Genomic DNA, 16,702 nt, shown 5'->3' with positions numbered 1-16,702 from the left:
TAGTTTCATTTTACTTAACCAACAAAAATCTAAGGATAAAAATGTAGTTGCTGAAAAGAGACATATTGTTGAAGCAACAATTTATATAACAGGAGAAAAGGCTGCTGAATGGTTGGCTTTCTCTATGCCAAACCCTCAGCCAGTCAACTTGCCAACCAACCAGCAGCCTTTTCTCCTGTTGTGTAAATTGTTGTGATTCTTTGAAATTTGGCATTCTTGTGTTTGTCCTGATGCACGCAAGATGAAAAGCTGTGACAACATGGGCGAAATTCTCCCCTACCCGGCAGGGCGGGGTGTCCCGGCGTAGCGGAGTGGCGCCAACCACTCTGGCGTCGAGACTTTTTCAAAGTGCGAATTCTCCGCACCTTTAGGGGCCAAGCCCTCACATTGAGGGGCTAGGCCCACGCCGGAGCGGTTGGCACCACACCGGCTGGCGCAAAAACTGGCAACAACGGCCTTTGACGCCCGGCGCTGGGGCTGGCCAAAAGGCCTTCGCCGGTTCGCGCATGCACCGGTGCGTCAGCTGCTGCTGACGTCACCACCGGCGCATGCGCGCTGGGGGATTCTCTTCTGCCTCCGCCATGGTGGAGGCGGCGGAAGAAAAAGAGTGCCCCCACGGCACTGGCCCGCCCGCCGATCGGTGGGCCCCGATCGCGGGCCTGGCCACTGTGGGGGCACCCCCCGGGGTCCGATCGCCCCGCGCCCCCCCCCCCCCCCCCCCCCCCCCCCCCCCCCCCCCAGGACCCCGGGGGCCTGCTCGCGCCGCCGATCCTGCCGGCAAAGAGGTGGTTCAAACCACATGCGGTGGGAGAGGCCTCTCAGCGGCGGGACTTCGGCCCATCCGGGCCGGAGAATAACAGCAGCACAGGAACTCGTAGCCTCCCGCCGGCCCCCGCCATTCTCCGAGGCGGGCGGCGGGATTGGCGGCACGCCGACTTTTTGCGGGTGGGAGAATTCTGGACATGGCGGGGGCGGGATTTACGGCGGCCCCGGGCGATTCTCCGACCCTGCTGGGGGTCGGAGAATTTCGTCCCATGTCTCTCTTTTCAACCAATATTCAAGTTTGCACTATCAAGCAGCTGTTTGATAAATATAGTTAATGGAGTTAAAAAGCAGGTTAGCCATGAGCTACTTAAGGAATGAGCTACTCCTATTCCTATTTTCCTCCAGACCTATCATAGGTAGAGTCAAATATCAGGGGAGGAAGTTACAGGCTGCAATTTAATCAAAGGATTGGTTTAGTTTATGGAACAAATGCCTCTCCATTTTAACCATGGCCTGTGATTGCGCTGCAGGAGTACTCTCCTGGGCAGCAAATCGCATCAAATGCTGCAATAAGAAAGATAATGGCAGCAGGAAATGGAGGAATAATACTGAGCAGAAAAGGGGGACACCTTCATTTTGCCATGTCTGTGTTGTGGTGGAGCCCCACATGGTACTGAGGTATAGTAGCCCGTAAACAAGGCATGTTATCCAGTGCTAGCTTCTGTCCCAGTGTAAAACAGCTCCTTTAAGCACTGCCAGGTGACCCCTGCCAGACTGGATCCTGGGTATGGAAGGACATTGTTGCGTTTGTTTAGAAACATTAGGTTAGGTGGATTGGCTATGATAAATTGCCCTGAGTGTCCAAAATTGCCCTTAGTGTTGGGTGGGGTTACTGGGTTATGGGGATAGGGTGGAGGTGTTGACCTTGTGTAGGGTGCTCTTTCCAAGAGCCGGTGCAGACTCGATGGGCTGAATGACCTCCTTCTGCACTGTAAATTCTATGACATTAGAGACTCACTTAGTGCTCGGGACTTGGATGGGGCAGAATTTAAAATGAGCATCTTGAAATGACTTCTTGAAACAATATATAGATAGTCCAATTAGGGAAGGTCCATACTGGATCTGGTATTGGGGAATGAACTCGACCAGGTGGTCGAAATTTCAGTAGGGGAGCATTTCGGGAACAGTGACCATAATTCAGTAAGTTTTACGGTACTGGCAGCATGGTGGCACAGTGGTTTGCTGCCTATGGCGCTGAGGATCTGGGTTTGAATCCCGGCCCTGGGTCACTGTCTGTGTGGAGTTTGCAAGTTCTCCCCGTGTTTGCGTGGGTTTCACCCCCACAATCCAAAAGATATGCAGGATAGGTGGATTGGCCACGCTAAATTGCCCCTGAATTGGAAAAAATAATTGGGTACGCTAAAAACGATTTTTAAGTTTTACGGTACTTTAAAGATAAGAGTAGTCCTCGGGTGAAGGTGCTAAATTGGGGGAAAGCTAATTATAACAATATTCGGCAGGATCTGATGAATCGAGATTGGGGTGGATGTTTGAGGGTAAATCAACATCTGGCATGACATCTTTCAAATGTCAGTTGATCTGAATTCAGGACTGGTATGTTCCTGTGAGAAAGAAGGATAAGTATTGCAAGTTTCGGGAATCTTGAATATTGTGAGCCTTGTCCAAAAGGAAAGGGAAGCATTTGTAAGAACTGGAAGGCTGGGAACAGACGAAGCCCATTAGGAATATAAGGAAAGTAGGAAAAACTTAAGCAAGGAGTCAGGAGGGCTAAAAGGGGACACGAAAAGTCATTAGCAAACGTGATTAAGGAAAATACCAAGGTTTTTCATACGTTTATAAAGAGCAAGAGGGTAGCCAGGGAGAGGGTTGGCCCACTCAAAGACAGGGGACAGAATCTCTGCGTGGAACCAGAGGAAATGGGCGAGGTATTAAATGAGTACGTTGCATCAATATTCACCATAGAGAAGGACTTGGTGGATGATGACTCTGGGGAAGGGTGTGTAGATAGTGTGTGTCATATTGGGATCAAAAATAAGGAGATGTTGGGCGTCTTGAAAAACATTAAGGTAGGTAAGTCCCCAGGGCCTGCTGGGATCTACCCCAGAATACTGAAGGAGGCAAGGGAGGAAATTGCTGAAGCTTTGAGAGAAATATTTGTATTCTCACTGGCTGCAGGTGAGGTCCCAGAGGACTGGAGAATAGCCAATGTTGCCCCTTTGTTTAAAAAGGGTAGCAAGGAAAATAGGGAAAGTACCAAAGGGGATTTTTTGTTTTTTTACTCGTGCTGCCCGAAGGTGCGGTGGAAGTAGGAATGTTCAAAAAGGAATTGGATAAACACTTGAAAAGGAGAAATGTGCATGGCTGTGGAGAAAGAGTGGGACTCTGGGTCTGTAATCCATGTGGAGTTTGGAAGGATGAGGGGGGATCTCATTGAAGCTTACAGAATACTGAGAGGCCTGGATAGAGTAGATGAGGAGAGGACGTTCCCACTAATAGGAAGAACCAGAACCCGAGGGGCGAGCCTCAGACTGAAGGGACAATCCTTCAAAACAGAGGAGGAATTTCTTCAGCCAGAGGGTGGTAAATCTGTGGAACTTATTATGGGCCAGGGTATATCATGGAGTTCACCTGACCTACAACTTTGAATAGATTTTGGTTAAGCGGAGCACAAGGGCCCACTTTACAGGTGTGATGCAACAGAGAGCTAAAGTATGTTTAAAACAAAACAATGTTTATTCTATGAATCCAGTTAACATTTTATAAACACACATTAAACAGTTTATCAACGACCAATCCTGACCACCCCCCGAAAGATACAGGGCGCAATTCTCCGCACTCACGACGGTGCGGAGAATAGCGTGGCTCGTAAAATTTTACGGCCACGCTCGTCCGACGCCCTCCCGCTATTCTCCCCCCCCCCCCCCCACGCCCGACTCCTGATACGAATCGCTGCCGCCATTTTTTTACGGCCAGCAGCGATTCTCAGCTGTCCGATGGGCCGAGTTCCCAGCCCTTTACAGCTGTTTTTACGAACGGCAAACACACCTGGTCTGGCCGTTCGTAAAAACGGCCGTAAAGTGCCGATTATTAAAACCATGGCACCGATTGGCACGGCAGTACCACGGCCGTGCCAAGGGTGCCATGGGCCCGCGATCGGTGGGCACCGATCGCGGGCAGCGGGTCCGATGCCCGCGCACTCTTTGTCCCTCCGCCGCCCCGCTGTATCACTTCGCGGGGCGGCTGAGGGGCATCCCGCCCCGCGCATGCGCGGGTTTCGCGCAAATGCGCGATGACGTCATCCGCGCATGCGCGGGTTGGAGTCTTCCAATCCGCGCATGCGCGGCTGACGTCATATGACGCGTCAGCCTGCGCAAACTCTGGCAAGCGGGCTTAACGAAATTCGTTAAGCCCGCGATGCCGGAGTTTACGGCGGTGGCATGCTAGCCCCGATCGGGGACCAGAATCGGTTCCCGGTCGGGGAGGGGGGGGGGGGGGGGGGCTGGCGTCAAACCCGCCCGGATTTGTCGCCAGCCTTACGATTTCTCCCCCTCTGGGAGAATCGCGCCCACAGTACTCAATAGATAACCCTTGATAACTTTCCAAACAACATCTACAGTTAAACCTGTCAAAATAAAGGAAGCAGGTTTTAATTCTCTACAGAAACAGCTATTACTTTGAAATCATCAAGTGATCTTTAATAATAATCTAGAGAGAGATCTATGCTTGTTCTTGCTGAAGATGCAGCTCTTCACCTCTGAAAACGAAACCAAAAACACACTGCAGCTGCCAGCTCAAAAGCAAAAGTGAAAGACGGACAGCCCATCTCCACCCACACACTGACATCACTGCAGCTATTTGATAGACACCCTTTCTTAAACGTACATGCACCTGACAAACTCTTTGCCGCATAAGGCTGTGGAGGCCAAATCACTGAGTGTCTTTAAGACAGAGGTAGATAAGATCTTGATTAATAAGGGGATCGGGGGTTATGGGGAGAAGGCAGGAGAATGAGAAACATATCAGCCATGATTGAATGGCGGAGCAGACTCGATGGGCTGAGTGGCCTAATTCTGGTGCTGTACCTTATGGTCTAATAGCTCTTTCAAAGAGTCAGCATAGGCACGATGGATTAAGTGGTCTCCTGTTGTGCTATAAGATTCTGTGATTCTGTATGTACAAGCAGGGAAAATCTTCCCATTTCTTGTGAACTTTCGTCAAATCGCTTTTCCTTTTTAGGAATCTCTGAGGAGTTCATCTCAGCGCAATAGTGAAAGATCCAAGAGGAAAGCAGAGCTGAAGCTGATGGAGAAGATTCCGGAAAACGCAGAGGCAACTGTGGTCCTCATTGGTATGTCACTCTGACCAAAGGAGAAATTATGGGCTATTTCAATGGGGTCTGCTCATTGAACAAGAAGAACCATTGCCCCTAAGTCTGGTGATTCAGATGTGGGTGTCTAATAGAGGTGACACACCACTTCCCACGTATCGGAAGGCAGGTACAGCACCAGGTTAGATACAGCGCAACGCACCATGGGTAGTTCACCAACCGATCCATTGAGCAGCATGGGGTTAGATACAGAGTAAAGCTCCCTTGACACTAATTTGAGGGTTGGGTTTTGGGAAAGTTATTGTCGAGGCAGACTCACTAACGTTGCTTGCAAGGTGAGCTTATCGGTGCAAATGGCTTCCCTTTGGCTCCCCTTCGAAATGGATCTGGGAAGTGCCATGGTGATATGAATCTGTTAGTAGCTGAGTAGGCATGACAAGTTCTGATAAGAGTCTCCAGGTCGTTTGTGATTACGAGGGATCTGTACATTGAGGTGTGACATTCCACAGGCTAAATGAGGATTTCTCAGACAACGGGCCAAATCCTGTCATCATGTGGCGGCACGGTGGCTCCCCGTGCCTGCGTGGGTTTCCTCCGGGTGCTCGTTTCCTCCCACAGTCCAAAGATGTGCAGGTTAGGTGGATTGGCCAGGCTAAATTGCCCCTTAATGTCCAACGGTTAGGTGATGTTACAGGAGGGGGGGGGGGGGGGGGGGGGGGGGGGGGGCGTGGGCCCATGTAGGGTGACCTTTCAGAGGGCCGGTGCAGACTCGATGGGCCGAAAAGCCTCCTTCTGCACTGTAGGAATTCTATGATTGTACCAGCCATCATTTTTGTTTCAGCAGAAGGTCAATCTTTTTCTTGAATGGCACAAAAATGAAGTTGTGTATTTACTTTCATATCATCGAATCATATAATTTACAGTGCAGAAGGAGGCCATTCGGCCCATCGAGTCTGCACCGGCCCTTGGAATGAGCACCCTACCTTTTTTTAATACACTTAGAGTGCCCAATTTATTTTTTCCAATTAAGGGGCAATTTAGCGTGGCCAATCCACCTACCCTGCACATCTTTGGGTTGTGGGGGCGAAACCCACGCAGACACGGGGAGAAAAGAGCACCCTACCCAAGCCCACACCTCGACCCTATCCCCGTAACCCAGTAACCCCAGCCAACCCTTTTGGACACTAAGGGGCAATTTATCATGGCCAATCCACCTAACCTGCATATCTTTGGACTGTGGGAGGAAACCAGAGCCCTGGAAGAAACCCACGCAGAGGAACCCATATCAGAGGAACCCAACAAATGGAAAAATATTAACTAATGAAACTAAACTTTAAATCATGTCAGTCTTAGTCATGCCTTAGTATGTTAGCAGAGGTCCTGGAATGAAAATATTTTGCAAAAGAACGAGGGGGGGGGGGGAAAAATGAGAAATTTCTTCACACTGAGGGTTGTCATAATTTTGAATGCACTGATGGGAAGAAGAGATTCCATAAGAACCTTTAATAGACAATTGGACACACAGTTGAAAAGAGCTAATTTGCAGATTTCGGGAAAATGTGGGGGAATGGGACAAATTTGAGAGTTCTTTTGGGCAGCACGGTAGCACAAGTGGCTAGCACTGTGGCTTCACAGCTCCAGGGTCCCAGGTTCGATTCCCCGCTGGGTCACTGTCTGTGCGGAGTCTGCACGTTCTCCCCGTGTCTGCGTGGGTTTCCTCTGGCAGCTCCGGTTTCCTCCCACAGTCCAAAGACGTGCAGGTTAGGTGGATTGGTCATGATAAATTGCCCTTAGTGTCCAAAAGAAAAAGGTAAGGGATATGGTGGAAGTGAGGGCCTAAGTGGGTTGGTGCAGACTCGAAGGGTCGAATGGCCTCCTTCTGCACTGTATGTTCTATGTTCTTTCAAAGGGCCACCACAGGTATGATGGGCCAAATGGCCTTCTATGCTGTGTGATTCCAAGAGACAGTTTACTCGCCTCTGGTAGGAGAGCGGGCTTTCCGTTTTCATTCTCTCATGGGGTGTGTGTGTCACTGGACAGGCCAGCATTTATTGTCCATCCCTAATTTGCACCAAGGAACGTGGTGCCGAGGTGCCAAATCCCAGTGATAGTGGGGGAACGGCGAGATAGCTCCACATCAGGATGGTGTGTGGCCTTAGGGGGGAAATGCTCAGGTTGTGGTGTTCCCAGGCATCTGCTGCCCTTGCACGAGATGGTAGAGGTCGGGGGTTTGGAGGGTGACCTCACGATGGAAGGACGGTCATTGATGAAGCAGCTGAAGATGGTTGGGCCGAGGACACTACCCTGAGGAGCTCCTGCAGCGATGTCCTGGAACTGAAATGATTGTCCTCCAACAACCATCTTCCTTCCTGCCAGGTATTTTTTTTTTTTAATTTAGCGTACCTAATTATTTTTTTTTCCCCAATTAAGGGGCAATTTAGCATGGCCAATCTACCCTGCACATCTTTGGGTTGTGGGGGTGCAACCCACGCAGACAGGGAGAATGTGCAAACTCCACACGGATAGTGACCCAGGGCCAGGATCTTTCTGCCAGGTATGACTCCAGCCAGCGGAGTCATAATTCCCATTGATTCCCGTCTTGCTGGGGCTCCTTGATGCCACACTCGGTCAAATGTTGCCTTGATGCCAAGGGCAGTCACTCTCACCTCACCTCAGTTCTTTTGTTGGAAGCAAGACTGTAATGAGGTTCAGAGCTGAGTGACTTTGGCGGAACTGAAATTGGGCACCCGTGCCCAAGTTATGGCTAAACAAGTTCACTGCTGACCACCCTTTCCAATACTTTGCTGATGGTGTTGAGGGATGTGCAGGTTGCGCATACAATTTGTAGGTATTTTGCAGCTTAAGCATAAGAAAATGAGCCAGCACAATTCACAGCATTGTCATTAAACATAGAGCCACGGAAAGAGAAATTTAGGCTGTTGACCAGAAAGTTTGGTCAAAGAGATTTGAAGAATGCCTTGTCAGAGGAGACAAAGGTAGAGTGCTGGAGAGGTATGGGGAGTCCAGGCAACTGAAGGCATAGTCACCAATGATGGAGCGATTAAAATTGGGAACATGCAGGAGACCAGGATCAAAGGAGAGCAGAGATCTTGGAGGGTTGTGTGGCTGGAGAGGATTACAGAGATTGGGAGGGACAAGGCCATGGAGCGATTTGCAAAGAATAAGAATTTTAATATCAAGCTATTGCTTAACTGGGAGCCAAAGTAGGTCAGTAACCAGAGGGGTGATCGGGGTGTGAAGGAGGTGACAGGGATTTGAATAACCTCATGTTTGCAGAGTGCAAGATGTGAGAGGCTAACCTGGAGTGTATTGAAGAAGCTGAGTCCAGAGGTACCGATGACGGTTTCAACAGCGGATGAACAGGGGCAGCGTTGTTGGGCAGTGCCACGAAGGTGGAAATAGGCAGTCTGGGCCATCTCGTGGATATGTGGTCAGCCACACATTTCGTGGTCAGGTATGAGACCTGAGTTGTGAACGGAGGGAGACATGGAGAGAGTGGCTGGGAAACCAGAATTTGTGATGATGAAGATGATGGGCAGGGTTTTCCGGTCCTTCTCTCTGGCGGAAAGTCCTGCCAAAGGCGAACCCCGGCGGGGCACCCAATCAACAACGGAAGTGGCCATTGACTTCAGCGAGACTCGAAGATCACGTCAGCGACCTGTGGCGATCCGTCTACGCCACCGGAAAACACGCCTCGGCGGGGCCGGAAAGTCCCAACCAGCGGCTTTCATTGGTTAGTGCTGCGCTTCCCCGTGGATGAACTCGCAATTCTTCTCATTGTTTTCTTTCCGAATGGTTTCAGGGACTCTGGCCTTCCTGGAGCAGCCCACCATGGCCTTTGTGCGTCTCAGTGAAGCGGTGTTCCTCGAATCCGTTTTGGAGGTTACAGTTCCTGTGCGGTTCATCTTCATCCTACTCGGGCCCATGCAGGCCACCATGGATTACCATGAGATTGGGCGGAGCATCTCCACCCTGATGTCAGACAAGGTAAGACATTGAACAGGATCGAGTGTTGATTTGATCAACATTTTCAAAGCATTACAGTAAACAGACAGTTGGGAGAAATGGGCCGGGATTCTCTGAAATCCCAGCCAAGTGGTGACGCCGGCGTAAACACCGGAGTTGTGTACTTTGGCGTCAATGGGCCTCCTGGCCCAGCAATTCACCGCTGTTCAGGGGGCTGGCGTTGCTGTTCCGGCACCAAAAGACGACCCTGCACGTCTCCGTGCCGGCCCCCGTGCAACATGGCGGAGCCCTACAGGGGCCCAGCGCGGAGGAACATAGGCCCACTACTGGAATAAGCGCACTCACCGATCGGTAGCCCCCGACCGAGGGCCTGGCCACCATGGAGGCCTCCCTCCGGAGTCGCATCCCCCCCCCCATCAGGACGGCCCCCACAGCCAGAATGCCGAGGTCCCGCTGGGAGGGACCACATATGAATCAAGCCAGCGGGACTCAGCAGAAATTGGCGGGCGCCCGGCCCGTCAAGAGCAGAGAATCACTGCGGGGGCCGCTTTCAACGGCCCCAAACTGGCATCGTGTCGACCGCGCGCGACTGGCGGGTCCGCGGAGAATCGCGGAAGCGCCATCTCGCTGGATGTCTGAGCCGGTATTCTCCCCTACCCGGCGGGGCGGGGTCCCGGCGTAGCGGAGTGGCGCCAACCACTCCGGCGTCGGGCCTCCACAAAGGTGCGGAATTCTCCACACCTTTAGAGGCTAGGCCCGCGCCGGAGTAGTTGGCGCCACGCCGACTGGCGCCAAACCGGCGCCAACGGCCTTTGACGTCCGCCGCTGACGTCACCACCGGCGCATGCGCGGTAAGGGGGGTCTCTTCCGCCTCCGCCATGGTGGAGGCTGTGGTGGCGGCGGAAGAAAAAGAGTGCCCCCACGGCACAGGCACATCGCGGGCCAGGCCACCGTGGGGGCACCCCCCCGGGGTCCGATCCCGCCACGCCCCCCCCCCCCCCCCCCCCCCCCCCCCCAGGACCCGGGGGCCCGCTCACGCCACCAATCCCGCCGGCACCAGAGGTGCTCCAATTCCCACCGGCGGGAGAGGCCTGTCAGCGGCGGGACTTCGGCCCATCGCGGGCTGGAGAATCGCCGCGGGGGGCACGCCGATCGGCGTGGGGGGCACGCCGATCTGCGCTGCGCGATTCCCGCTCCCGGCGATTCCCAAGTGGTGGAGAATTCCGGCCACGGCGGGGGCGGGATTTATGCCGGCCCCGGGCGATTCCCCGACCCTGCGGGGAGGGGGCGGAGAATTCCGCCCCCTGGTGTAAACGGCTATTCTCCGCCCCCGCACCGGGTGCGATTCCGGAGGGTCGAAGAATCCCGCCCATGAGTGGGTGGTGGTGGTGGTGCTGCCGTTTTGGGGAGGGGTGGGGGGTTCTAGGACTAGGAGGCAAAGTCTAAAGATTTACCTTCCAGAAATGAAATTTGGAAATATTTCAACAGGCAAAGAATAGTCTGGAACTTTCTTCAGCAAAAGACAGGAAAAACCTGGGCTGTAAAGGAGAGGGAGGATTGTTAACATTGCCAAATGCTTTCCACAGGATTTCCATGAGGCGGCGTACGAGGCCAATGACCGACAGGACCTCTTAGATGCCATCAACGAGTTCCTGGACTGTAGCATTGTCATTCCCCCATTGGAGCTGGAAGGCAAGGATCTCCTGAGATCTGTTGCTGCGTTTCAGAAGGAGATGCTGAGGAAGAGAAAGCTGAGAGAGCACAGAAAGTCACTGAGGAGAGACGAAGGCAAATTCCCGGTTAAAGGTGAGGCACAGCAGGTCAAACCATGGGAACTTCACCAGCTGACCCATTAGATACAGAGTAAAGCTCCCCCTACACTGTCCCCATCAAACACTCCCAGGACAGGTACAGCACGGGGTTAGATACAGAGTAAAGCTCCCTCTACACTGTCCCCATCAAACACTCCCAGGACAGGTACAGCACGGGGTTAGATACAGAGTAAAGCTCCCTCTACACTGTCCCCATCAAACACTCCCAGGACAGGTACAGCACAACGTTTTGAATCAATGTACTTACGACTGTCCCAAACATTAGCTCTATTCCCTCTCCACTGATATGGTCAGACCTGCAGAGATTGTTCACGATTTTCTGTTTTTGCTTCCATTAAGACTGAACAATTTTGTGTGGAAGCGCAGGTTAGAGTTATTGCAAATATTCTGACTCTTCCAAGAACCTAAGAATATCGGCCAAAGTGATACGAATAGACCATTCGGCCTCTCGAGGCTGCCTTTACTCAATAAAACCATGACTCTTCTTCAGCCACAATGCCACCCTTCCATCCAATGCCCATATATAATAACCGTTATTGTCACAAGTAGGGCAGCATTGGGCAGCATGGTAGCATGGTGGTTAGCATAAATGCTTCACAGCTCCAGGGTCCCAGGTTCGATTCCTGGCTGGGCCACTGTCTGTGTGGAGTCTGCACGTCCTCCCCGTGTGTGCGTGGGTTTCCTCTGGGTGCTCCGGTTTCCTCCCACAGTCCAAAGATGTGCGGGTTAGGTGGATTGGCCATGATAAATTGCCCGTAGTGTAAGGTTAATGGGGGGATTGTTGGGTTACGGGTATAGGGTGGATACGTGGGTTTGAGTAGGGTGATCATTGCTCGGCACAACATCGAGGGCCGAAGGGCCTGTTCTGTGCTGTACTGTTCTAGGCTTACATTAACACTGCCATGAGGTTATTGTGAAAGCCCCTAGTCGCTACATTCTGGCACCTGTTCGGGTACAAAGAGGGACAATTCAGAATGTCCAAATTACCTAACAGCACGTCTTTCGGGAATTGTGGGAGGAAACTGGAGCACCCGGAGGAAACCCACGCAGACACGGGGAGAACGTGCAGACTCCACACAGACAGTGACCCAAGCCGGGAATCGAACCTGGTTCCCCGGCGCTGTGAAACAACAGTGCTACCCACTATGCTACCATGCTGCCCACACACGCTCTCTACATGTGTTGATCATTTTGTTGTTCAATGTTTAATGACGATTTCTGTTGTTTATTTACCTAAAGCTTTCCCTGGCTGAATTTTAGTGGTCTAGTGATGGCATCACACTGCAACAGGAACCATGGCATTCCGTGGCCACCTGAATAGGAGAAAGCCATTTGGCCTCTCCAGACTGTGCTTCTGCTGTATTAAATCAAAGCTTCCTCCCATTTCACTAGCTTTGACCATTACCTAACTAAAATCTATCCTGCTTAAAATTGACCCCAACATGATGGATTTTTGTGATGGGTGGTTTCCACGCCCCATTCCACATCTCCTGATATAACCCCTGAGCGACCTGGCTCTGAGTGTTGTTCCACTGTTCTGGTCTGAATCTATTTATCATACTAAACACCTTGATGAATCAGCAGGCACTTGCCATGTAGGGTGTCTGGAAGTCATGTTTTTGTACCAGAGCCAGACACTTTGTTTTTAGCCTGTCTGGCCACTGACTGGTATGGGATGGCTTCAAATCTCATATCTTAACCCTTAGTCCATTTACTTCAATAAAGCACCAACAGGGACCTGTGCTCACTCCTTTCCCACCCGAAGCAGCGTACATGCAAAGGGCATGCCAGTGTCAGGTTTGTTTTTGTATATTCTAACCCCGCACTAACATATTCATAAACAGCTTCTTCCCCACAGTTTCCAGACTCCTAAATGACCCTCTTATGGACTGATCTGATCTCTTCACACATCTTCTCTACTGAATAGTACTACACTCCTGTATGCTTCACCCTATGCCTGTGTCTATGTATTTACATTGCGTACCTTATCTTGGCCCTATTATGCATTTTCTTTTCATGTATGGAATGATCTTTTGAGCTACACGCAGAATAATACTTTTCACTGTACCTCGGTGCACGTGACAATAAACAAATCCAGAATCCAGCTATGATTCAACTGGTAGCTCACTCATCTCTTAAGAGGGGTTTAAAAAAAAAAAAATTAAGTTTATTTTTAAATTGTTCCAATTCAGGGGCAATTGAGTGTGGCCCGTCCACCTAACCTGCACATCTTTGGGTTGTGGGGGTGAGACCCACGCAGACATGAGGAGATTGTGCAAACTCCACACGGACAGTGACCCGGGGCCTGGTCTGAGTTCGAGGGTTGTGGGTCCTGTCGTGTTCTTATGTTTATCGGAAACATACTAATCATACATCAGGGATTTGTGAAACAATAATGTGGGTTTTTTTGTGTTAAAGATATGGCAGCGTACATTCAGCAGTAACTGGGTAGCTAATGTAGACTCTTCTGACCTGTAGAACTGCTGCTGTGTTTGTTCTGTGTACAGGGTCATGGGATTACATATGTCCCACGGTGGGAGTGATGATCTGCAGTTTAAGATATAACGCACCCTTAAATGTACACGTACATCACATGAAACTTGAACCACAAACGCTAGACCCTACTGAGGGAGGGCGTCAAAGGTGCAGCCTATTGGACGGGATGCTGAACCAAAACACCCGTCTTCCCTTTAAGGTCATAGTAAGGGATCCTGTGGCCACTTAATTGTGTCCTGACAGGGGTCTGCCCAAAGGACACCAGCAGAGAGACTGAAAAGAATGGTTATCCTAGAGAGATGGGACATCATGCTGAGTTACCGTGAGCTGTTATTTTCTTCTTCTCTTAGATGTAAGTGGGGAGTTGAAGGAGGAAGTTGAAGATGACCCACTGAAGAGAACGAGAATTCCATTTGGGGGCTTGTTCCGGGATATCAAACGGAGATACCCCAAATATCTGAGCGACATTCGGGATGCCATGGACTGTCAGTGTTTGGCTGCAATCATCTTTATTTACTTTGCAGCATTGGCACCTGCCATCACCTTCGGAGGGTTACTTGGTAATTCTTTTATTACAGGTGTTTTTTTTTTTGTTATTAATTCTTTCACGGCAGCATTTATTGCCCACCTGTAACTGCCCTTTGAGGGATGTTATGAATCAGCCACATTTGGATCTTGAGTCACATGTGGGCCAGACCAGGTAAGGATGGCAGATTTCCTTCCCTAAAAGACATGAGTGAAAGTTTTATGAAAATTGATGATAGTTTCATGGTCACTGTTACTGAGACTAGCTTTCAATTCCAGATCTATAACTGATACCAAATATCAGATATCAAAGCTGCAGTGGCGGGAATTGAACCCATGCCCCCAGAGCATTAGCTTAGGCCTTTGGATTATCAGTCCCAGTGACACCACTACACACACACTCTACACCAATGGTCTTCTTCAATGCCCTTCATCACAAGATTCATAGAATCCCAACAATGCAGAAGGAGACCATTCGGCCCATTGGGTCTGCACCGACCCTCCGAAGGAGCACCCCACCCAGAGCCACTGAACCAAACCCCTCCCCTCCCCCCCCCCCCCCCCCCCCCCCCCCCCCCACCCTCTCCGTAACCCCATCTAACCTTTTGAACACTAAGGGACAATTTGGAATGGCCAATCCAGCTAACCTGCCCCACTGAGGAAACCGGAGGAAAACCACGCAGACACAGGGAGAAAGTGCAGACTCCGCACAGGAATTTCACCCTCGACCGGAAATGAACCCGGGTCCCTGGCGCTGTAAGGCGCAGTGCTAACCACTTGTGTCACCCTGCTGCCCTTCTTTCCACATCGGGCGCACAGTCCCCTTTCATCACATGTTCTAACTTCTGTGGGTGCTCCCTCCCCATACCGGGTTGGGGGGGGGGGGGGGGGGGGGGGGTTGCTGTTCTTTATCAAAACCCCCATCTCCTGCTTCCGAGCCTCCCCTTCCTTCGCCACTGTCAAATCCAGTGCACGTACCTGGCCCTAGACTCTGGGACTTGGAATCTGGGGACTGTGTGTGGTTCCAGTCCTGGTCACTGTGCCATTGGCGCTGCTGGGACTCTACAACGTCTGATTAATCCACTCCTTGGAGCGTCTGTGGAACAGCTGGGATCAGCAGGGATGTATTCCACGCTGACTCCTTGGGTAGCGGGGTAGGAAATGCCATCATCCGAAAAAATCCCGTCCCCTGTGTTTGCCTGGCTACCTACTTAAAAATTTGATTTGTGTTTGAGAAGAAAAATATTGCAGGCCAGTGGGGAAAGAGCAAGGGGAGTGAGACCGTGGGACAGTCTTGCACAGAGCTGGCTCAGACACAATGGGCTGAACGGCCTTCTTTGTTGCATGGCGCTGGAGGGAATGTTCACTTGGTTCCAAAGAACAGGATTCAAGTGTCAGGATAACCGATCTGCAGAACCAATTTCCATGGAAGGATATGGAGGGAAGATATTAGAAACTAACATGGGACAATGGAATTTGTTTTGTGATTAGCAACAGAACGTAGCTTGGTCCAAGTTGGATTTGAGGTTACTGAAAGGGCAGTGTTGTTCCCATGTCACTAAAAGGCCCTTTTGTTCTTCTGCCATTTGTTCCTGTACCTGTGGAACAGGGCTGATCATCATCTATGAACGGGGAGCTGTTGGGTGGTGGAGGGAAGCATGTGGGGGGGAGCGTGTATGAGATTGCGTAGGCAGGTTTTAACAGCGTCGTTTGCCCTATCACTTCTAACAAATGGACTTCTGCCTTCATCAGGTGCCAAGACAGACGGACTGATTGGGGTGTCAGAGTTAATTGTCTCCACATCAGCAATGGGCGTTGTCTTCTCTCTGTTGGGAGCTCAGCCCCTCCTCGTGATCGGTTTCACGGGGCCCCTACTGGTGTTTGAAGAGTCGTTTTACAAGGTAAGGGTGTTAGCAAGTCCCATTCACTCATTGACCCGGCACTCACTAACCTACATTAGCTCCCTGTGCAGTGGGATACCTTGATTTTCAAATTCTCGTCCTTGTTTTCAAATCCCTCCAATTTTGTGAAGTCTGCTTATCAGCTCAAATGCAGTGAGATTGGAAACATTTCTGAGAGAAAGTTCTTTAAAAATCTGAAGTAAAGATGAAGAATGAAACATTTTCCATAGAGGGGACCAATCTGATTATTTTATCCTCTTGCGTTGTATTACTATGTGTAAAGAGTAAGGAACAAATTGTAATGCACGAGTACATCCAGGGTTCCGCATTCGCTACTACACTGCAGTCAGGTATAGGTTAGCCAGCCACATGGAGAGTTTTAAGATATACACCAAAGCTCCAGCATTTTGAGTGTACAAGTACGATTATTGCAAACGTTTGAGAACCAGAAGACAGAACATGGTGGCAGGGGTGCCTGTGGGCAAGACTCAAACATTTTAAATGGATTAAAAGTTGAATTAGATTGAGAAGAATCAACTCGCGAAAAAGATAAAGAAACAGAATGGTTTATGGGGAAAATGAAATGGCCCCAACACAGCAAAGGAACAGACAGCTACAACCCCATAATGAATTGGGAGGCTGGTGATGCAATTGAGAGGTTTAAACAAAAGTGCGGACTGACATTCAATTGCTTTCCAAAAAGCACGAGAGAAGAGGAAAAAGGGTAGCTTACATCCTATGATGGGCAGGGGAGAAAGGGTTAAATTTGCTGACTCATTGGGAGATGAGTGAGGGGGTGACAGTCACTCAGGAAATACCAAGGGACAAAGGAAGACCTTTGCCTTATT

The 16,702-nt window shown here is 50.6% G+C and overlaps 1 protein-coding gene across 4 annotated transcripts in view; it reads left to right on the top strand.

The window, feature by feature from the left end:
• Positions 1-16,702, top strand: part of slc4a3 (solute carrier family 4 member 3) — a 176,938-nt gene that overhangs the window by 103,779 nt on the left and 56,457 nt on the right. For all 4 annotated transcript variants that reach the window (XR_005459828.1, XM_038790157.1, XM_038790158.1 and 1 more), the window contains 5 exons: positions 5,023-5,134; positions 8,937-9,121; positions 10,687-10,906; positions 13,779-13,988; positions 15,706-15,854. Coding sequence is in view for 3 of the 4 variants with exons in the window: in XM_038790157.1 (XP_038646085.1) it covers positions 5,023-5,134; positions 8,937-9,121; positions 10,687-10,906; positions 13,779-13,988; positions 15,706-15,854 (876 nt within the window). In the remaining variant the exon portion in view is untranslated. The remainder of the gene's footprint in view (positions 1-5,022; positions 5,135-8,936; positions 9,122-10,686; positions 10,907-13,778; positions 13,989-15,705; positions 15,855-16,702) is intronic.

This window comes from Scyliorhinus canicula, chromosome 2, assembly GCF_902713615.1.
Source record: "Scyliorhinus canicula chromosome 2, sScyCan1.1, whole genome shotgun sequence".
NCBI lineage: Eukaryota > Metazoa > Chordata > Chondrichthyes > Carcharhiniformes > Scyliorhinidae > Scyliorhinus > Scyliorhinus canicula.
Note: the sequence above shows the minus strand (reverse complement) of the source record. Positions and strands in the feature narration are given on the sequence as shown.